The sequence below is a fragment of the Protopterus annectens genome, chromosome 10.part0 (genome assembly GCF_019279795.1).
Source record: "Protopterus annectens isolate FY-2018-M chromosome 10.part0, PAN1.0, whole genome shotgun sequence".
Lineage (NCBI taxonomy): Eukaryota > Metazoa > Chordata > Ceratodontiformes > Protopteridae > Protopterus > Protopterus annectens.
In genome coordinates, this window is record NC_056744.1 from 1,783,160,071 (window position 1) to 1,783,183,824 (window position 23,754).

Consider the following 23,754-nt stretch of genomic DNA (forward strand, 5'->3'; position numbering starts at 1 on the left):
TCATAGGTGTGTAATAGGCTAATGACCACTAGAGCCATTTTAAGCCTAGCCATGCATACCAAATCTCTGGCAAGTTCTGGTACCATTGATAGGTGTAAGCAGAGGCTTGGGAGATGAAAGATTTACAAGCAAGGGCCTGGGAGATGTGTTTTAGTTAGGACATGGGTCAAATAGCTTTAATTAATGTTGTAAAGGAGGGAAATTGTTAATGGATTTTTAAATGGCTGGGCCCCCAGCCTGCACCAGGCCCTAGTCAGCTGCCTCTTGCCTTGTGCTGCATCTGATCCATGTTTGCACCTAGCTGATTAAATAACAAATATGTATCTATAATTATTCTACAATATAATCTATGTAAACAGACACTTACTTAAAGACATGCATAACCAAATCTATGTTATTCCACTTCTCTAAACAATCAAGCTTTTTTAGCTACATCTTCTCTCCTTCTCACCATCCAACTCAACTCTTCTTGTCAAATCTCTTCAACTAGTACATTTTCTCAACCAATTTAGTTATTACCGTTCCTTATCTATATATATATATATATATATATATATATATATATATATATATATTATGCATACCTTCATATTAAGCTGCTTTTAACTATTTGCTTGTTTGAGTGTTATAGTAACTTCCTTGTATATCTATGCTACCTTGTTACTGTGCATTTAACCCTGGCTGACACTGAAATTGGACATGTTTGATCAGTGCTTTACCTTGGTAAACACTGTGTACATGATCTAGTAAAACCACCCTCTTGTTTACATTGTAGATCACATGTTTTAATGCTTATTAAGTAAATAATTATACATTGTTAGAAAAGAAGTTCCTCTCCACAGTGCTTTCATTTTACCTGCTGTAGGTTTTGGGCATGTCATCTTGTTGTCTTGTTATCATCTGTACTCATGATGATTTCTTGATGTGTGATAAAGAGCTGCAAGCAAGCCAGACATGAAGGTAGATAAACTGTGTGTGTGTGTGTGTGTGTGTGTGTGTGTGTGTGTGTGTGTGTGTGTGTGTGTGTGTGTGTGTGTGTGTGTGTGTGTGTGTGTGTGTGTGTGTGTGTGCATGTGGTGTGCGTGTTTGTGTGTGTGTGTGTGTGTGTGTGTGTGTGTGTGTGTGTGTGTGTGTGTGTGTGTGTGTGTGTGTGTGGATCCTTATCAGATGGTCAAGTTTTCAAAAACTTGAAAATCATATGCTCGGAACAATATGATTGTGTTTCGAAATCTCAAAGGTTTTGAGCGGAGATCATTGTGGAATGGGAAATTTATCCTCTTCCTCACTGTAGTTCATTCTTGGAGTTGGTATATTTAATTTGCAGGGGGTGTGGATGGTGCAGAGGGCTTGCTCCTCTGCAAAAATGTAAAAAAAATGTTAGATTTTTTGTTGTGTTTTTTTGGTATGTTTGAGTTTTCTGAAACTCAATCATATGATCTCAACCATATGAATTTCGAGTTTCTGAAAACTTGATCATCTGATAGGGATCCATATATATCTATATCTATATGGGTCTACTTCATTTCACCTAACTTCCAATTCACTGACTCCCATTTGACTGAGACCAAATGACTGAAATTTCATTTCACTGACACTTCATTTCACTGTCAGTTCATTTGACTGACAAGTATTATTAGCAAGAAAATGGAATATGCCCCCTTCCCCACTGTAGTGCGACCCTGGAGTTAGAATATATAGTTGGGGGGGTGTGGGGGGCAATATATATATATATATATATATATATATATATATATATATATATATGTTTGTATGTAAATGTCTATGTTATTACATTAAATATTTACTTGTTCAAACATTTAGAATATCAGGCAAATACTGACAGCAAAAGAGCAATGCCAATGCTTGTATGTGGGAGATTGCTGTACAGCGGGACTAGGCACTTGCCCTTTCCTTACTTTTATGCAATCTTTGAGTTGGTATAAAATTAGTAGGGGGTGTAGGGGTACAGTGGAGCTTGCCTTCCTGCATAAAACATGTTTTATTTATGTTTCAGTCAAACTGTTTTTAATTTTTTGAGGATTCATATTTTTTACATTTGAAGGATTTACTTGTTCAATCAAGTGAAATAGATCCATATATATTATATGTCTATATATACACAAAAACACACACACACACACACACACACACACACACACACACACACACACACACACACACACACACACACACACACACACACACACACACACACACACACACACACACACGCACGCACACACAGACACACACACACACAGACAAAGCACACGCGCACACACGCCCACCCACGTGCACACACACACACACACACACACACACACACACACACACACACACACACACACAGCACAAAAACTATTTTTGAAGGAAGTTAATTACTGGCTTCTTTATAATTTCTGTTTTGTATTAGGTTCTCTGATCTGGTTTTACCTCCTCAGAAGTACTTTTTAGGTATAGCCTTTCAAATAAAAATGGACAGACATTGCCTAGTCCATGCAAGAGGTCACCTTTAAATAATCAATAAGCAATAGAATATAATGACAGTTTATGAGGTCTTTCTGAATAGTTTACGTTTTCAGTCCCTATGATTTTTCTAGTAAAACCTTGTACTTTTAAACCTTTTTTAGGTTCCTTATTCACAGACTACAAAGTTCAGTATTTTATTTAAAAATGAGTTAAATGAGTGAAATATACAGTATTACAATAATTCACTTGGAGTGACATGCTTTTTACAATTAAATAAACTATTGAATACTCTTTTCTGAGTTTGATAGACACATAATCAAAATTTTAATCATCTGCCGTTGTTCTTTGATCTTGAATGGTGTTATTGTGTATAAGCTGACCATTTATTTTTTAATCATAGTGTTAGTACCTCTTGCCATATCTTGTGATGCAACATTTACTGACTTTGTTAAGATATGTAAACTATATACTTACAGTTATAGTCAAATATGAACTGGGCAGATACACTTAAAGGAGTAAATTATTAAATGAGTGCATATTACTCTAAGTTCTAGAACATTCTGCAGTTTACTGTAATAGTTTGAAAAGACCACACTGAAACTTTATAGTACCTCTGCAAGTCATGTTTCTTTCTATCCTTTTATAATTTGCAGGATTGCACCATTGCCACATGTAAACAGTTTCAATGTAGCATTTCAAGGCTTGAGATAAAGAATGAGCTGACATTCGAAATACAAGGAGATGTGTTTCCTTCTTGGATTGCTCAGGTAAAGTATTGTTGATAAAAGCGTACTTTGCAATGACAGGGGACTATTGCTGGGAAACACAAGACAGTACTGAAGAAGATGACATTCATGTCTTTAATGAGAGTAAGTCCATTCTCGGGATATTAGTTTTCTAAAGATGTAGAAGGCTTATATCCCGCTTTGCATGTACATTTGTTTATGATATATATATATATATATATATATATATATATATATATATATATAATGGAAAAGAGGCAGCCTTGCATTTAAAAGAATGAGAAGTGTTTTTTGCCTGTTTCTGTGCTAACAGTTGTGCTGCCACATCTAAGCAAACCCTATCCGCCAGTTTTGTCCGGTAAAATTAGCTATTGTCTTGACTGAAATATGCAGCAAAACTTTTTAAAATGTTGTTCAGTGTATATTCTATACTCTTTAGTGATATTGTCATATATACATTTTCTAGGATGTTCTATGACAAGTAAGTAACTTAAAATAATGTAATGCAGGGCCTGAAGGTGACTCTTCAAACCATAGTGCCATCTTGTTGTAGTGCGTTATATCGCTAGGCGCACATAATGCCTGCCTCATAGTCAGTTTGTCATCTGCTTTGCTTTCTCCACAGCCTCTACCAGGTGATACATAAAGTGAGACACCTAGCTATCACTTTCCTGTAGCGTGGTTTGGTGACTGGACTGATGTCAGTTCCTCACCGTCATCACCTGAGACTGGTTCCAGAATATGCAAGCCACAAAGGATTTATTTATTTATTTATTTATTTATGTATGTATGTATGTATGTATGTATTTACTTATGTATTTATTTATTTGTCTTTGTTGACAGGGACAGTCCAGTTGAGCAAAGCCCATTTTCAGCAGTGGCCTGAGGAAAAATCTCTGTCCAATTACACTCTACATATTGTATACACAAGTAAAATTTATAAAGGCATACTGTATATACATGTACAATTTACAATGACATATTGTAAATCCTGGGTCTCTGATTTAATGAGGTCCCCAACCGTCTGTGCTACACAGCCAACATCTAAACAAGAACATAAATGGCCACCCTAATGACTTTTTTAATGTTATACCCAGATACTCCCATGTAGACACACGCACATGGACATATGTATGTACATACAATTAAACATACAAACACGCACACATACATATCACAAATATACACAAAGTCACACCTTACATCAGGAAATAGTGGAATACATCTTTAAATGTGTGTGTAAGTTGCACGCTGTGTCTTTAAAACGCCCATCTTAGTGAGATAATTTATGGTAGTATGTAGATTGATGGAAAACATCTTAGTGAGATAATTTATTGTATTATATAGACTGATGGAGAAACTAATCATACTGTCAGCGTTGTATAATAGGATGTAGACCAGAAACAGGAAACCAGAAGTTCGTTCAACAAGTTGAAGGATCGTAATCATGAGCAAGAGCAGGGGGTCTGGTTGAAAATGTGTGGCCTCTGACATTGAATGGCTCATTTGAGGCACAGGTTAGATCTAGCCTGAAGTAAGACCAGGTAAAGATTTGTATGTAGAGCTGAAGTGAAGGCCTAGCCAAGGCCCAGATCTGCAAACTATAAATTACAGTCTGTTTGCTAGAGGGGCTGTATAGGACCCAGTCTGTGTGAAACAGAACTGCTGAAAGTGCCTCTGGGGGCTGAAAACTTACATTTATGATATCTTACTTTTTTAATTTCTCCAAGTCTTTTGGGTTTCTAATACCATGACATTGATGGACCCCATTCTTAAGTGAAAGTATGATTAAAGTTCATGAAATGACTGTTGCTTCAATCTTTGATGTTAGACAGAAGTGCTCTTCACAGCACCCACAATGTGCTGTACGACTATTGGAACTGTCTGTGTATCCTTCTTCCACATTGCCTGCAATGTGCCCAGTAATGACTCCGTCTACAATTCGTATGGAGTTACATATATCGGTAACATATCTAAGTTATAAGACCTGTTGCTCCTACTACTACGGGAACTGTCTGGGTATCCTTCTTCCACATTGCCCACAATGTGCCCAGTAATGACTCCGTCTACAATTCGTATGGAGTTACATATATCGGTAACATATCTAAGTTATAAGACCCGTTGCTCCTACTACTATTGGAACTGTCTGGGTATCCTTCTTCCACATTGCCCACAATGTGCACAGTAATGACTCCATCTACAATTCATATGGAGTTACATACATCGGTAACATATCTAAGTTATAAGACCCGTTGCTCCTACTACTACGGGAACTGTCTGGGTATCCTTCTTCCACATTGCCTGCAGTGTGCCCAGTAATGACTCTGTCTACAATTCGTATGGAGTTACATATATCGGTAACATATCTAAGTTATAAGACCCGTTGCTCCTACTACTACGGGAACTGTCTGGGTCTCCTTCTTCCACATTGCCCACAGTGTGCCCAGTAATGACTCCTTCTACAATTCGTATGGAGTTACATATATCGGTAACATATCTAAGGTATAAGACCCGTTGCTCCTACTACTATTGGAACTGTCTGGGTATCCTTCTTCACATTGCCCACAGTGTGCCCAGTAATGACTCTGTCTACAATTCGTATGGAGTTACATATATCAGTAACATATCTAAGGTATAAGACCAGTTGCTCCTACTACTATTGGAACTGTCTGGGTATCCTTCTTCCACATTGCCTGCAGTGTGCCCAGTAATGACTCTGTCTACAATTCGTATGGAGTTACATATATCGGTAACATATCTAAGTTATAAGACCCGTTGCTCCTACTACTACGGGAACTGTCTGGGTCTCCTTCTTCCACATTGCCCACAGTGTGCCCAGTAATGACTCCTTCTACAATTCGTATGGAGCTACATATATCGGTAACATATCTAAGTTATAAGACCCGTTGCTCCTACTACTACGGGAACTGTCTGGGTATCCTTCTTCCACACTGATCCCATTCCTGCCTGCACATCCTGGTATTTTACAACTTTGTGTCTCTGTACATAAGACACTGTAATCACTGGGTGCAGCAGTTTCAATGATCAAAGCTACTTTTCTCTTCTTTTCATGAGATACTATATCTGGTTTTCTTGCAACATTTTTTGAACTACTGGTAATTGGTGATCCCATGTTCATAGGTTCATAGGTAGATACTAGGCTATCTGCCCTAGGGCATTTATAAGCCTAGCCAGAGTGTATTTGGCTTCCGCCTCCCTATTAGATTAGCCTACTGTGCCTCTGTAAAGTAGGTCACAGAAGGTGCCCTTTTAAGATTAGTTTACTGTGCCTCTGTCAAGCAGGGACACTGGGGAGATCCCAGGGGTGAATTTGCGATTTCCCATACACGCTTCAAGATTTCGCTTGAAGAGGGTGAGCGAGGGGCTATGTCTAACATGAACTGGGATTCTATTCCAGAGTGAGGGGAGCCTCTGGGAAATTAATCTGTCCCTCCAGCATGTCCTATTTAATTTTGTGCTGAGGTTTAGGTCCCTGGAGTGTGTAGCTCTAAGGGACTTGGATTTTTTGAGGTGGAGCATGTCCATTAATTCTGGGTTTGACATGGCTTTGTACGTCAGGCATAGATCGCCTCTGAGTAGGCGGTAAGCAACTGAGTAGAGCTGGAGTTTCTTTAGTCGAGCTGCATAGGACATCTGTTTGTAGCCCATGATCCTCTTGGTGAGCTACTTTTGGGTTCTCTCCAGTTGCTACAGGTGTCGGGTAAGGTACATCCCAAAAGGGGCATTGTGTTCAATTATGGGCCTGATGAGTGATGAGTAGAGGGGCACAATGACCTCTCTTGATCAGGATGCGAACCCTTTCGTGATAAGGTGGGCTATATAAAAGGTATTTCTAACCACTTTGGCAACGTGATTATCAAAGGAGAGATTACTATCTACGTTGGTCCCCAAATCTCTGATTACTTCTTCCATACTTAATGGATTACCACCTATGTGGTAATTTGTGGGCACCATGTTTTTCCCAAAGGGGATGACTATGCACTTTTTAGCATTTAGCTTGAGGCCGTGGCTCTGGCACCAAGCATCCGTCTCTGTGAGACCCTTTTGGAGGATGCTTGTGTCAGCTGGAGATTTGATTATGGCCCCCAGTTTGCAGTCATCTGCGAACTTTGTCAGCCATAATCCCCCCGTGTTAGCCTGAACCTCAGAGAAGTATATACCGAACAAGAGAGGTCCCAGAACTGAGGCCTGTGGGATGCCAATTGTAACTGGTTTGGATTCAGACATGGCACCTGCGATTCTGACCATGTGAGTTCTATCTCTGAGCCAGTTTGCAACCCATCTTGTGATATAGGGGTTGATATTTAAGCTGGTAAGCTTATTTATGATGCCCGAGTGGGGTATTGTGTCGAAGGCTTTTGCGAGGTCCAGGTAGGCTGTGTGGACTACCTTGCCATCATCCATGGCTTTGTAACTGTTTCAAAGAAATCAACCAGGTTTAAGAGGCAAGATCTGCCCTTAACAAAGCCGAACTGGGTAGGGTCCAGTGTCTGGAGGCTCCCAATGTCTTTGTTTATGAGTTCCATGATAATACGCTCCATAGCTTTTCAGACCAGACTAGTCAGGCTTATGGGGCGATAGTTTCCGGGGTCCATTGTGGCACCACCTTTGATCAGATGCCACAACACAAGTAGTTTTTGGCTACTTCAATATTATAATGTTTGCACAATCCCTAATATAACAGTCCTGCCACATTATTATGCCTATCGGTATACAGTCCTTCTGCCATTAGTATATTGCAACCAGCAACAAGATGTGCAACTGTTTCCAATTCTGTTTTACAAAACCTACACTTGTCTGTTTCTCCCACATGTTCAATGGACTTTGTAAACCACTATTTTTCATCACAGATATTAACCTTTTGTCTTTTGATTTAAATTCAGCTTTCCTTAACCATTCCTGCATTCAGTCCTGATCAACATGAGGCTGTTCCAAGAATTTGCTATACTAGCAGCTATATTTATGCATTTTCCACATTTCTTGCCTTCTCATCTGATCCTTCACCTTGTATACTTTCTTTTTGCTTTTTTTTTTTTTTGGCACATTCAGTTGCTGCCTGATTTTTTATCTACTTCTGGTTTGATTTCCATTCGCACTTGACGCTATTATGCTTCTGCTAAACTAAGCAGGGGAGTCAGTGTGAACTTATTCTCCTCATGTTTTAAACTTTCACTACCTGGATCTCTTGTGAAGTCAGCAGATATGTATGCCGTCCTATCATCGCAAACTATACATGTAATCATTTTCAAGGAGGCCCATACCTCCTTCACAATGAGGAATAAATAATCTTGATATACACTGATTTTTATAAATTATTTGATAAGCATGAAGCACCCTTCTTGTTTTCTTGTCCAACCGATCCAACACCTTTCAGGCTACACACTCATTCCAAAACTGTAAGTGAGGACAGGAAGGGAAAATTGGTTTATAGCTTGGACTTTGTTCCTAGATATTAAAGTTGTTTTCGGTATTAATTTTAGTGTTTTAAATATTACTTTCTAAGTTTTATTCAAATCTGTTCATGTTTTATTGTTGATCCTTCATCAATTCCCTAATATTTATACACTCACTCTTGCTCAAGTTATTTTATAAGACATTCTTGTCCCAAAATGATGTTTTCTTGATATTGCATCTTTCCTGCTTTAAAGGTTGCTTTTGCACATTTATCAAGACTAAATTACATTTTTATCCCATCTGCAAAAGTTTTCACCACTTGCAGTTGTGCTTTCATTTCCTCACCTGATGAACTATACAGTTTTAAAGCAGCTACAAAAAGAAGATGAGAAGTTTTTGCACTTTATTTTCTGGGAGCCATACTATAGCCATGACCTAATCTTTTAAGAAGATAGATTAATGGGTTAAGGGCAAAACAAAAGAGCAGTGGTGACAAAGAGTCACCCTGGAATATCCCCTTTGAATTTTTATGCCTGGAATAATATATTGTCCTTTATCATGGCTTAACTACAAAGTGGCTTGCCACTGTTTCATCGTTGCTGTAATGTAATTGATTGTTATAGGGTGTATCTTATATATTTTACGCACTTTTTTATCCATGAATGTGGGATACTGTCAAATCCTTTTTTTGTAGTCTATCCATGTCAAATTTAGATTCTTTCCCTTTTTACAGTTTTCCATTATGACTTTATTTAGCAACAAATGATCCTTTGTTCAATATTACTTTCTTTTGTTACCCTTTGTTCTAGTGCCACGACTGACTTTTCTTCTAAATGACTATAAAGTCTGTCAGTATCATTTCCAGTGTATAGTTTATACATCGTTGGAAGGCAAGTTATTGCTCTATAGTTTTTAGGGTAGCTTGCAGGTTCACTCAAGTAGGAATATTGTTTTTCTTGTTGTTAACCATGTTGGTGTCTGTTTAGAGTGTGCATATAAATAGCTCTTACCCATGGCTAAATCTTCATGTAAATGTGTTAATACTTTTAGCCAGAAGTTAGGTACTGCATCTGGACCTGGGGTTTTCTAATTAAGAGATTTTCCTAGCTTTCTTTCAATCTGTCTGGCAGTTACTTCATCCCATTTCATATCATATACATTTGAACTTCTTATTCTTTCTTTTACTTCTATCCATTTATCATGTTTGTATGTTTTACAGGATTTTCATATATATTTCTCCAAAATGTATCTATTTCTTCTTTTTTTGGTGGTGTTTCAATTCCTTTTGCCTTGTTTCCCAAGTTTCTATAAAACATTTTTGGGTCATCAATAAATTACTTATTTTGTACTTTTTCTTTATGTTTGTCTACATATCTTCTACGTTTTTAGGCCTGTGATGATTTTTTTAGTTTATTTGCGGTAGTGCACAATATATCCTGATCTGTTCTGATACTGCAGATTGTTTTAATCACATCTGTCTTTCTGAGTATTTTTGTTGATCTGTCCTGTCTTCTATACTCTTCTAATAGTGACACTTCTTGACTTAATTGCTATATAGTTTTCTCTATTCGATACTTCCATGATGGCGTTTGATTTTTCCCCTTCCTTTCCCTTACTGCCCGGTGTTTCTGTGGTAAGACTTTATTTGTTTTAAATTCCTATTTACTGCTATGAATTTCTATGAACCATCCTAACTACTGTGTTTATTTGTTTTATTAAACATCAAACTTTTTGGATTTTATTGAATTTCTGTAGTTTATTTCTTTCATTGTTCTCAATATCGGCAACAAAACAACCCAGTTGGTCCACCACGGCATAAAACTTTAAAACTTTAATAGAAAATAAGAAAGTAGGATGAGTGCTTTCGAGTAACAAGCTCTTTTATAAATCCACATCAACACATACACTCATTTTCAATATAAAAAAACAATTGCCCAATTAGAATAAGATTAAAACACACACCCTCTAAAGCAACCAATCACTATTAGTATTTTCTCAGTATGTCTGTCCACCTCCATTAGTAGTTATATTCTGCATGGATGCATTCTTTGCACCAGCCACATTTCAATGCCTCAAAGCTTCCAGTTAACAATGTTACTCAAATAAGCTGATACCTCTTTGTTTGTACCTTATAAATAGTATCTTTGTTTAAACAATGATTCTTTAATTTTCTCTTAATTCTTTTCATAATTTCTCCATTCTATCACATAATATTCTCTGTCATCCATTTCTTAATACTTTACAGCATCTCTACGTATTGTTTTATTTTTTATTTATTTATTTATTTATTTATTTATTTATTTATTGCTTGCTTAAATCTGACTGCCATTCTAAAAGAAAACATTGTTATATTTTTGTTTCAAAGCTAACCATCAATAAGACCAGTTTTTGTAATGCACGCCTACTGAAAATGTGATCTTTCCATAAGCACATACTTATTTTTTTCCATCTTCATCCCATAATTTCTCATTTATTCTTTTTATTCTGTCCCCAAGCTGATATATGTCTTATTTTCTTGTATTTCTATCAATATGTTTGAGTGAAAAGCATTTTACATGTTTTTCCCCCTTAGCTATATTTAAATCTTGTAATATAATAAAATAATCTATTCTCATCTTGTATATACCCTGACTATATGTCCACAAATTAATTCCAAATCTTTAATTTGCCACATTTTATAACTTCAAAAATGTTCTTAACATAATTTCCTCTCTTCTTCTTTTTTTCCTCTCAAACCCCAATTATAATCTTTCATTAATATCACATTCATATTAATTACTATGTAATCCAAAATGTTATTAAATAATTTTCAATTTCTTTACTTATAACATAGGCATACAATGTTTTAATTCTATATATCAGATTACACCAGCTGAGAGCCACAATAGTTAACCTTCCCATCATTTGCAATGTTATGTTCGACATTTTCACTGACCTTCTACACAGTACAACTATACCTGAAAATAGTTTATTTTCTAGGCTCCACATTGTATCTCCTTCTCAGAGTTTATTTGTTTGCAATCTATTTTTCCTGTGTAAAAGCTCTTACATCTTCCAATATTGTTACCTCACCATCCCACTTACTACACCAGTTTAGAAGGCCTGTTCTTCTACTAATATTTTTGATGCTATTTACATTCACTGAAAGCACTCTAAAGTTGGCATTATGTCTATGTTGTAACTTACCAGAAATTAAGTCAATTTGAAGTATTTCTCTCATTTGCATTAACCATTTTCTTTCTTTATCTCTTTTACACATATGCCTTTAAACATCCTTTTTATATCTCTTACTCTTTTGCCAATATAAATTGGCAGTAGTGAAAGGTAAAAAGAATTCTGTCTTTCTCATCACTTAGTTCAGAACCTTCTTCTATATTATTTTCTCTTTCATTTTTCTCTTTATCTATATCTTTATTGTTACCTTTATTTTGCTTCTCTATTTCTTCAGCTTTTATTGGGACTGTTTCTCCTCTTCATATACTGTCCTTACTTTTGTTATATTTTTATTCATCCCTTTTCACTCAATTACAATCCTTCCAGAAATACCCAATTTTGTTATACTTGTAACATTTCAATTCATACTTCTTTGCATCATGACCTGTTTCCCCCACAAATATATCATTTCCTGTTATTACAGTTACTTATCAAATGATTATCTTTTCCACAGGAAAAAAAAGTTTTTTCAGTTGTCCCCAATATTTTACAACATCTCAGTTGCCCTCTGTGGTAAACCCAGTTCAGCCACAGTGGTGCAGCGATTAGTGTTGTTGCCTCATAGCAAGAGGTTCTCCAGTTCAATTCTCAGCTGGGGTGGCTTGTGTGTGGAGTCTGCATGTCCTCCCTTGATTCATGTGGGTTTCCTCTGGGTGCTCTGGTTTCCTCCCTCACTCCAAAGACATGCAGTAGGTATATTGGACAATCTAAATTGGATGTAGGTACAAGTGAGCTGCACAAATGACCTATTGAGGCAGGGCTAGTCACTCGGTAGTATAAATCTTGGCTCAAGATGATTGTCATTGTTGAAGTGACACCACAACCCCATGTGCAAAAAATGTGAAAAAGGAGTTGAGGATGGATGTAGTTATTCTCTGCATTTATCATACTAGGGATATGAACAAATTTTTCTTTCTGCATTTTCAGTGCAATATAACAGTCTCATCCACCAGTCCATGATCTCCTGTTGTCATAGACGTTGCTTATGTCCGTTATTCTTTAAAAGTTTGCTTCAACTTCGGTTCAGAATCGCACGTGTTTTTGTTTTTTTGTTTCTCTGTAAAATGCTTTAACCTCATAAGAAAGCCATGGATTACAGTTCTTTTTCTTCTCATACTCCCCCAAAAAACTTTCCAGAACAGAACCCCGTCTCAAAAATAACATCACAAACTGTCTCTTTATGAATAACAATAAAAGATCTTACTTCCTGAGCCTGCACTACCAATGGGAGCATTAAATCATCCTTAATGTCATACCTGTCCATTTCTTTTTTTTTTTTTTTGTTTTGAATTCTTACCTTAAATTTCCTTTTATTGTTGACATTTCCTTTTCTCTGTTCATCTGTTCTCACTTTTCATACAGTTTTCTTTAACAGTCCTGACATACAATTTCTTTGTCTGTCAATCTTCTTACAAAATGGCTTCTAATTCCTCCAAATGAATTTTGTCCATAATGTCACCCCATGAAACATCTTTTCCACTATCTGGCTTGCTTTACAACAACAATTCACCCAAAATATCATCTTGCAGCCCTCCCAACTGGAGGGTTGTAATAACCCATCCATCATTGTGTTGAATGTTTTCTTCTGATAAAATAAATTCTGCTGAAACAGAATTGTGCAGACTTTCAAACACTGCATCAGCATTTGACTATGTGCTGTCTGCCATCTTGGTTTTCCTTGAGTGCTGTTCTCCCACCTGCCATGGCACTAGGAACAGAAGAAGCACTCTCCTAATGAGTTGGTCACATTCTCCGATGCCCTGACCAAATATCTCATAGTAGTATAAATACCACCTCAGGTCTCCCCTGAGAAGAGGCTACTAGTCTAGTGGGACTAAGAAAGAACAAATAAATAAATAAAAATAAATAAGTATAAAATAAATAACGCATGGTGCAGTCATGGCTCTCCATAGGTTCTTTAAGGTGTTGGACTTAGGTCTACTATACATGCCCATTTGGAGACACCCATCCTTGAAAATAAGTTAGTAATACATTCTAACTAGCTGTTAATGTAGGGGAATTAAAATATTTTCTCATCTTATTCAGGAGGTTTAGTCAGTCTCAAACTTTACTTCATTTGGCTTTTTGTTGGATAAATTTGGTCTAAAACAGATGGCAATATTTTCAGCTGGGGCAGACAATGTTCACTTCCTTTTAACTAGAATTATGGCCTCTAATATATCACAAATCTGGAACCCTTAGAACTGACCATAAAGCAGTGTCCCTGTAAAGCAGTAAATATAGAGCAAATACCTTGTACACTGACAAACTTAGAGCAGCTAGTTGTACACTGAGTGACAATACTGTTAAATGTACTATTTTATAGCCTAGTCTGCCTCCAGTTTTAATAGCCTTCTGTTAACGCCTGTATGCCACACCCTTATAGCACACCAATTAGGGGACTAGACAACATGGATATATGATTTCCTAATTTCTATGCAGCCAGTCTGGGGGATATGAGTATTTTGAGACAATGTAGCAATCCTTAAAGTAACAGATCCAGTATGTGAGAGCTGTACATACACAATGTCACTGGAGGCTAAACTCACATAAAAACACACATCAGATTTTCAAAACCACACACACACACAGGACTGCGTACACATAGCACACATCATGCACATAGACCAACATATGCTGAGGCACTTAAATGCAATCTTCCTAAAGAAAAAGGACCCCTTAGAACACCCATCAGCAAAGATTATCTTCAGCAAAACCAAAAGCACTGAAGAGACGCAACACCTAACAACATACATTCAACCTCATTCAGTGGAGCCAAAAATACATAGTCCATAGGGCAAACAAACAGATTTCACAGGACTATTGTCACAGGGGGCTCCATTGTAAGATGTACTGATGCCCCTCTAACCATGCGGAACAAGGAGAAGAGAATGATTAGTTGCCTATTTGGAGTCGGGATCCTCCAAAGTACACATGCACTCAACTCACTGCAGCACAGGTACCAGTATGGTTTTATCATAGTCCATGTAGGTGTAAATGACTTGAGATGTACCTCCCTGGCCTACATGAAGAGATACATTTATGGAACTCCCAGACTATGTGTCTCAGGCTGGAATGAGCTTGGCACCGAATTGCATATTACTATCAACAAGGATGATACCACAATACCGGCAGGTATGAGCCTTGCACTGAGCAGCATCCTATCATCTCCAAGGATGATGTCACAATACCAGCAGGTACAAGTCTGGCACTGAGCAGTATTCTACCATCTCCAAGGATGATGCCACAATACCAGCAGGTATGAGCCTAGCACTGAGCAGCATCCTACCATCTCCAAGGATGATGTCACAATACCAGCAGGTACAAGCCTGGCACTGAGCAGCATTCTACCATCTCCAAGGATGATGCCACAATACCAGCAGGTATGAGCCTAGCACTGAGCAGCATCCTACCATCTCCAAGGATGATATCACAACACCAGCAGGTATGAGTCTAGCACTGAGCAGCATCCTACCATCACCAAGGATGATGTCACAATACCAGCAGGTATGAGCCTGGCACTGAGCAGCATCCTACCATCTCCAAGGATGATGCCACAATACCAGCAGGTACAAGCCTGGCACTGAGCAGAATTCTACCATCTCCAAGAATGATGCCACAATACCAGCAGGTACGAGCCTAGCACTGAGCAGCATCCTACCATCTCCAAGGATGATGTCATAATACCGGCAGGTATGAGCCTAGCACTGAGCAACATCCTACCATCTCCAAAGATGATGCCACAATACCAGCAGGTACGAGCCTAGCACTGAGCAGTGCAATTTCAAAATCCAGTGTTACTCAGCCTGCTCTAAGCAATTGTTAATATCACCCCCTCCCCCCCAATGGTGCAATATACACATTGCAACACCCTAAAGCTAAAACTATGACCAGGTTGCTCAATAATATGTTTGGCCAAGGCATTCTTGACACTCTCAGTTCTAATTTCATATAAGTGCCTGATTACTCTATCCCTTAGTCTCTTAATAGTTTTGTCTACATAGAAGCACAAACAACAATTACAAGTAGCTAAATAAACCACGAGTGGTAGTACAGTCAGCATAAAGTCTCGGTGTGAATTTAAATGCCATACTTGGATGTATAAATACCTGTTGCTTAGTTATAACCTTGAACTTTTTACAGCTTCTACATGGGAGTGTGCCCAACCTATTAGTCTTGAGTTTCCTTTGTGGATTTTTAGCGCATAATACCCCCTTCAGGCTCCTATTATTTCTGTAGGAGAAAGTAGGTGTCCCCTCAACTATATCAGCAGTTAGTGTATCACTTGTGAGAAGATACCAGTCCAAGTATGACATTTAAATTCACATTATTTTATTAAAGTGTTTATGTTGTGGTTACCTTACTTTTTTTTATACCTGGAATTTATAAATACAAACACCCTTATCCAGTTAGTGTGTGTACCCACTAGAGGTAACAACATACTGGACCTCATACTCACAAACATAGAACAACACTACATCACCCCCAATGTCACATCCTCCCCAGTAAATTCTTACCATAAAGCTATCTCCTTCTAAATCAAAATCAGCTCAGTAACCCTGGTAAAACCCAGTAACTGTTATTAACTATTCCAAGGCAAACTACCTTTTATTAAGTGATAGTTTATCAAAATTCAATGCCCCTCCAAATCCAGAAAATGCAGCAATCTCTGCACAATTGTTCTCAGTAACTCTGTACAACCATGTCAGTGGTTGCACAGAGGCTGCTGTACCTACCAGAAGTAAGCTCAAAAACTAACTTCTAAAGCAAACCACCCTGGTAATATCCCAGATTAAATAGATTATACAACAAATGAAAAAATAATGGTTAAAATCAGGAGGTGTAACTCCCATAGATAAGAGCTCTCTTGTTAAAGTAAACAGGCAGCTACAATGGCTAGTTAAGTCCATAAATCCAACTGTGAGGTCAGGATAACCTCCCAGGCAAAAACAACCATAAGGGCTTCTTTAGCTATGTCATAAATGTCAAAGGCAGCACACAGCAATATGCTGAACTGGTGCTTAAGGGTACTACATTCACTGGGCCAGGCAATATAGAGAATCTGCTGGCTGACAAATTCAGTTCCAGACCTACTCCCCACTCCCTTCCAGCCACCTGCCAAGAAATACCTTCAAACATAACCCATCCAACTGTAAGTAGCATGGACTGGATGAACTAACGAAGGCTTAGAACACAGCCTCAGTGGGCCCCAGTAATATCCCAGGATGCCTCTTACATAGACTGAAATATGACCTAGCAGGGCCATTGGAGTTACTATTTAACTATAGTCTTAAAACAGACTTCATGCCACCAGAATGGAGAGGTGGAACAATCGTCCCTCTTTATAAGACCATAAACAGACTCCCAGAAACTTCAGACCCATTATTCTAACTAGTCTTATATGCAAAGCCATGGAAAGACTTATCATAGAAATTATCAAAAAAGACATAGTAGACCTTCAGACACTGGTTCCATCTCAGTTTGGCTTTGTCAAAAGAAGGTCATACCTACTGAACCTGGTGGACTTCTTTGAGTAGGTCAACAAGGCAAAGGATGAGGGTAAAACAGTGCATAGTCCCTACCTTGACCTGAGACATGGCATTTGATATAATGCTCACTTTGGCATCGTTAACAAACTTACAGAATTAAGCATAAATACATTGGATAGCCAGCTGGCTCACAGATAGGACTGAGAAAGCTAGGACTGGTGAGACCACCATCTCAAAGAGGCCCATCATCAGTGGTGTCCATCAAAGCCCTGTGCTTAGCCACTCCTCTTTGGTATTTACTTCTCAGAAGTCAAGGCCGGTGTTAAAAGCCTCTGGCTGACCAAGTTTGCAGATGATTGCAAACTGGGCACAGTTAAAGATTCCCCCCAAGAAACACTAACATCTTACAAGAAGGTCTAACACAGACAAATGACTGGGGCCAAATCCAATGCTTAAAACACAATGCAAAGAAATGTATTGTAGCATCTTTTGGGAAATCAGCCACCCCAGAAAACTACATCAGTAATCAAACACCCCTAAGAGTTGACGCAATCGTCAGTGATCTAGGAACACATATAGACAGTAACCTGACCTTCAAACAGCATGTATGCAATATGTTGCTCAACTTATAAGTAAATGCAGGGCAACTAGGTCCAGGGAAGTCATTGCACCACTATACTCAGCCCTCATCAGACCCATCCGTGAGTATAATGCCCCTTCAGTATGTACCTCACCAGACACATGCAGCAACTGGAATATTCTCAAAAGTTCCTTACAGAAAGAATACTGGGCATAAACATAATGTCCTATGTGGATGACCTCAAAGCCCTATCTGTATACTTGCTCTCCTACAGACAGGCATACAAGGCATCCCTGAACCCTGGTCTGATGAACCTTTTGCACATCTGCAAAACAAACAGCATCAAAACTACTAGATCTAAAGACCTCCATTTTGCTTGCAACATAAACAGCACAAGTCAGAGAGACGAATCTGTATCTCAGACAATTCCTGATCTCTAGAACAAGCCCCCCATCCGTGTGAAACAAAGTCCCACCCTAACCCTATTTAAGCATAACTTGGACCACTGGATAGGAAATTGAAAATTCACTGCTGGTCTAACTCCCACATCTCTGATGGAAAGAGGCAGTCAGCAAATCATGTCTTAACTGACAATCACCTCTCTATAAATGTCGAAAATGTATAACTTGTGGGACACATTTAAGTTTCATGACTAGGCTTATAAAGGCCCTAATACCGCAAACACTCCCCTACTGTTAAATTTAAAACATTTCCAGGCACACTCCATGGGCTATTTTCCCATTTTCACTCAGATTCCCCTGCATCTTTCTTGTCCCTTGTTTTACTGTAAGGAACACCCACCTGAAGTCAACAATATGAACAAAGGGTCAACAACATACATTGTGATTATGAGACAATAACAAACCACCTAGGGGAAAAAGGCTCAGTTCCATTTTACCCTTGCTACACCCAGCCTCACTCTGCTCTCCTGCCTTGAATCTCTGATCAGCAACACAGATTTTTCATTTTAGGGACAATAGGCAGCTGCCCAGGAAGGAAGCGGAGAAGTACAATCTTCTTGTGCATCAGGGATGGACTCTCACCACACCTCCTATTTTTCCATGCAATCCCTGCCTCACCTGGGACAAGCGCCATTTTCAAAATAGTCCCAAAAATTCAGTGCTTTGCTTTGTCTTCCTAGTAATAACATTCTCTAAGTAAGATAAGCATTTCACTGTGTAAGCCAAACTTAAAGTGGTCTTGTAGGCTTTCAGTGTATTGTTATAAATAGTATGCAAGACTGCAAAGGCATTTTTATAATAATTTGCATAACTTGGTTTTTAATTATGTAGCAATAACTTTTCTATAATACCCAATACTGACAAGTTATCAATAGATACAAGCATAAAGAACATTATGTTATTATGCACACTTACTATAATTATTTAGTGCACTCTTTCTCAAGAAGGGCACCAGCAAATTATAGCACACAGAGACTGTGTTAACTGAGAATTTTGTAATGTGCCTCTAAAAAAAATTATCATGTAAAGATATGATGCTGCACATTGTTTAAAAGCGATATATAATAAACAACAGGGAAAAGCAGCAATTGCAGCTTTATAAATTCTAGTAAGGCTGTGGTCAGGTTTTCCATTTTTCCCTTTTCATTATGAATCACCTTGTTGCTGTGAAGATGCAACAGATGGACAGTCAGATGAGGTCATCATCATCACAAAGTTCTGTGACAGAGATGCTGCATGTAAAGTTTGTCAGGGTAGCTTACAAGAGTGTCACTAACTTTTGATAACATTGCTGCATTGTTAATAGATAATTTAGGAGGTGTTAGGAGCTGACTAGTGCAATAATCTTGAAAGAAAAACCTGTTATAACTGTAGTCAAATAAAAGCAAGATGAATATTTCATTTTATACATTTAGACATATACATTTACATACTGATTAGAAGAAGTAAAATATTTTAAGCAAAATAAAAAAGAAACCTTCTAGAAAGCAAAGCAACTTCTTTCGGCTTTTCCTGGTTAGGGGTCGCCACAGTGGAACCCCGGTCCGCTAATGATTGGCAGTAGACTTTTACAGTATCAAGTTGCCGGCCCAATGCCCAACCTTCAAAGAAGGCACACCCATTCACACTCACACCTACCTGCATGTGTTTTAAACGTCACTCGACTGCGGGGAGGATACGCAGACTCCACACTAATTTTATAAATTTCACAAAGATTGCAGCGAGTTCTGGTTTTGGTGCCCATCTGGGTATAAAAGAAAGCTGCATTTAAACATGTGGAGGGTCAACACATCATTCAATCAACCTGCTGCAGCTGTAAAAGTGGGAGGGTGCTCGCTCATGGTGGCACAAAACCTGGACTTCACGTGTCCGGTTTTGAATGATATTTCTAACCGGACAATTTGTCAGAAAACCAGACAGCCCGGTCAAAAACCGGACAGCTGGCAACCCTATATATGACATACATTGATTCAGTAAGTACTGTCCTTGAATACATATTAAATAATGTAGCTTGGCATTATAACACCTAGCTTCCATTGTAATTTTACAGGTAAGGGCTTCCCATTGTTTATAGACTTCACCTTGTTGTAAGTTGCATATTTGTGTTTGTCAGTATTCAGTACTGTTGCTATTGAACAGACTTTGTTTCTAATGTTGCAGCTATTACTTGTTTTACAATAAAATAAAATAAAATGATCATCCATTGATCTATCTAAGCTGTTTTAAGGAAACTGAGCTGTTCAGTAAATTATAGTTTTCCCAGTGGTAGGTCACTGTATGTTGTAGGAGGAAACTAGTTTTTGTACTTACTTTCCTCACTTGCTTAGAAAAAAAACAGCTCTTATACTCACTTTGCTCACTTGTCTAGAAGAAAGTAGTTTTTTATTCAGGCATGTCCAAGGGTCAGCTCCCTGTGTTCTCTCCTGTCTATCTGATATATCTGGGTGTCTTGAGGTAATGTAACAATTGCCTCATGTACACAGACAACCCTCTCCTCCTACCACCCAACACCACAGCCTGTGAGAGATGCATTTATCTAGCCAAACTGGAGGTAAAGCTCACTCCAACCAAGACCGAACTTGACAGTCAACAGGAGAAGGTAAACACTTGCACCACACCACACTCATCACATAGTCCCATTAAACCTCCACCACCAAAATCCACACATAGAAACACAAAAACATTTGCAGAGGCTCTCAATAATAATCTGCTCAAGTAACAGAGACCTCCAAAGCAGAAACACAAGCAACCTCCACCCCCCCCAACACAACCCAAATGACACATAGCACACAGACTCAGCATGCCAATAAACCACAGCCCATATGGCAAACCAACGTACCCAACACACTAGTCATAGGTGACTCTATAGTCAGGCACACTGATGTCCCACTCACCAGGTTAAACAAGGAGAAGGCTACTGTCAGCTGCCTGTCGGGTACCAGGATCTGCCACATAACCCATACACTCAGGTCACTCCACAACAAGTACAAATATGACTCTGTCATTGTCCATGTTGGTGTGAATGACCTGAGATGTACCTCCCTGGACTACATGAAAAAAGACATGGAAGAGCTGTCTGATCTTGGAACCTAGGCAGGTATAACCCTGCCCTGAGTAGCATCCTGCCATTGCCCAGAATGATACCACAGTACAAGAACAAAATGATTGACTTCAACAATTGGCTAAGCATCTCATGTAATTCTAAGGGGATCCAGTATCTGTCTGCCTGGGATGACATGGTCGACAGACCACGATGCATTGCCAGAGATGGCCTGCACCTGTCACCCCTGGGATTCCGGATACGGGCTAAGGCTCTTGCCGCCCCATAGTACCTTTTTAGGCAAGGTTCAAATGACAAATTCGCCACCACCATAACAGGAACAGTCAAGCAAAAACTGATGATAATGCTACTCAATGCTAGAAGTCTAAATCTCAAAATGCACACACTCGAGGCACTCCTTAAAATGGAGAACGTCGACATCTGTGCAGTGACTGAGACCTGGTTCAAGGCTCTAGAGAGCACCCCTGCATTACCAGGCTATAACTCATACCGCACTTTTTGGCCAGCTAACCTGGACCAGAACACCAAAGGCAGAGGTGTGTCCACATTCATTAAGGATATCCACACCTCCAGGCTAGTTGCGCAGCATAATGCATCCGAGGTTATCCAAGTGCAACTAATTCTAGGCAAAACTGCAATCTAAATTGTGGCTTGCTACAGATCCCCCACCATGCCCCAGGATTCCCACTCCTCTTTTCTTGTTGTACTGGAAAATATTAGGGTTCAACCAAACACCCTAATAATGGGTGATTTCAACTACCCCACCATTAACTGGGAAAACTACTCATGTACCAACTCCTTCACTCAACGTTTTCTGGAATTCATAAATTCCAATGCCCTGGATCAACTTATCCACACCCCCACCAGGGGCAACAATATCCTAGACCTAGTCATTACCACCATGAATGACCAGTGTACCACACCTGAAGTCAACTCCTCATTGGTCAGATCCGACCATAAGCTAATCACCCTAGATAGCCACATCCTGCCCCCACCCACCATTAAGGAAACCACAGTAAAAAAATTCTCCAAAGCCAACTTCATGCTTCTTAAGACAGAAGTGGTGAACTTCATGACACCCATGCAGATGGACAATACAGTTATGACTGCTGAATCCTACACAAATGCACTCTATAAACACTAACACGAGTGCATGGATCGTGCTATCCCAAACAGAACCAATATGCTATCCTCAAAAAAAAGGAAGCCAATCTGGTGGTACCCTGCCATAAACAAACTCTACAACAGAAGGAAGAAACTGTTGCAAAAGAGAGTAAAATCCCATGAGTGGAGGAGCTCCTTGGTCAGCCTCAGTAAGAAGCTGAGATCCCTTATAAGATCCTCCAAAGCTAGCTATGAAAACAAAATTGCCACTGATTCTAAGGGCAACCACAAAGCATTCTATAGCTATGTCAAGAATCTCAATGGCAGCACCCAGATCTGCTGTGAGTTAGAGCACAAAGGCATGAAAATTACAGAAACAACTGATATTGCCAACATCCTGGCAGATAGGTTCAGTGCTAACTTTACCCCCCTCTCACCCCCTAAAGGGCCCATATCTATACAGGAAGAATGCCGAGTATCTGTAATCACATCTATGCAGGTAAAAGCTGCACTCTCTAAAACCAAAAATACAGCATCCATGGGACTGGACAACATCCCAGGCTGTGTTTTACATGAACTTCAGAATAAACTGGCTCCCCACCTAAGCACCATGTTCAGTCATAGTCTCACATCAGGCTTTGTGCCCACTGAATGGCGCACAGCAACAGTTATCCAACTCCACAAAGGGGGAGCCACCACTGATCCTGGGAACTATCGCCCTATTAGCCTGACAAGCCTGGTCTGCAAGGCCATGGAACATATCATCATGGGACTCATCAACAAAGACATTGGTAACCTCCAAACTCTGGACCCCACCTATTTCGGGTTTGTGAAAGGCAGATCATGCATTCTGAACCTGATCGACTTCTTTGAGGCAGTCACCCAAAGCCATAGACGAGGGTAAGGTGGTTCACACAGCCTATCTTGACCTCACCAAGGCTTTCAACACCATCCCCTATTCTGGAATTATAGCTAAACTCACTAAACTAGGTATAAATCCCTATGTCACAAGATGGGTTGCCTACTGACTCACTGACAGATCCCACAGTGTAAAAGTTGCAGACTCCAAATCTGACTTCAAACCAGTGACAAGTGGAGTACCACAGGGTTCAGTCCTGGGACCTCTCCTGTTTGGTATCTACTTCTCTGAAGTACAGGCTAACACAGACGGCCTCTGGCTAATGAAGTTCGCAGATGACTGCAAACTAGGAGCCAT

General features: G+C 39.1%; 1 protein-coding gene across 1 annotated transcript in view; it reads left to right on the forward strand.

Moving 5' to 3' along the window:
• The window catches only part of LOC122814496 (integrin alpha-M-like), a 935,681-nt gene that overhangs the window by 881,277 nt on the left and 30,650 nt on the right, over nucleotides 1-23,754 (forward strand). Inside the window, exon 28 of the mRNA XM_044087070.1 lies at nucleotides 3,123-3,236. Within this exon, the coding sequence (XP_043943005.1) occupies nucleotides 3,123-3,236 (114 nt within the window). The remainder of the gene's footprint in view (nucleotides 1-3,122; nucleotides 3,237-23,754) is intronic.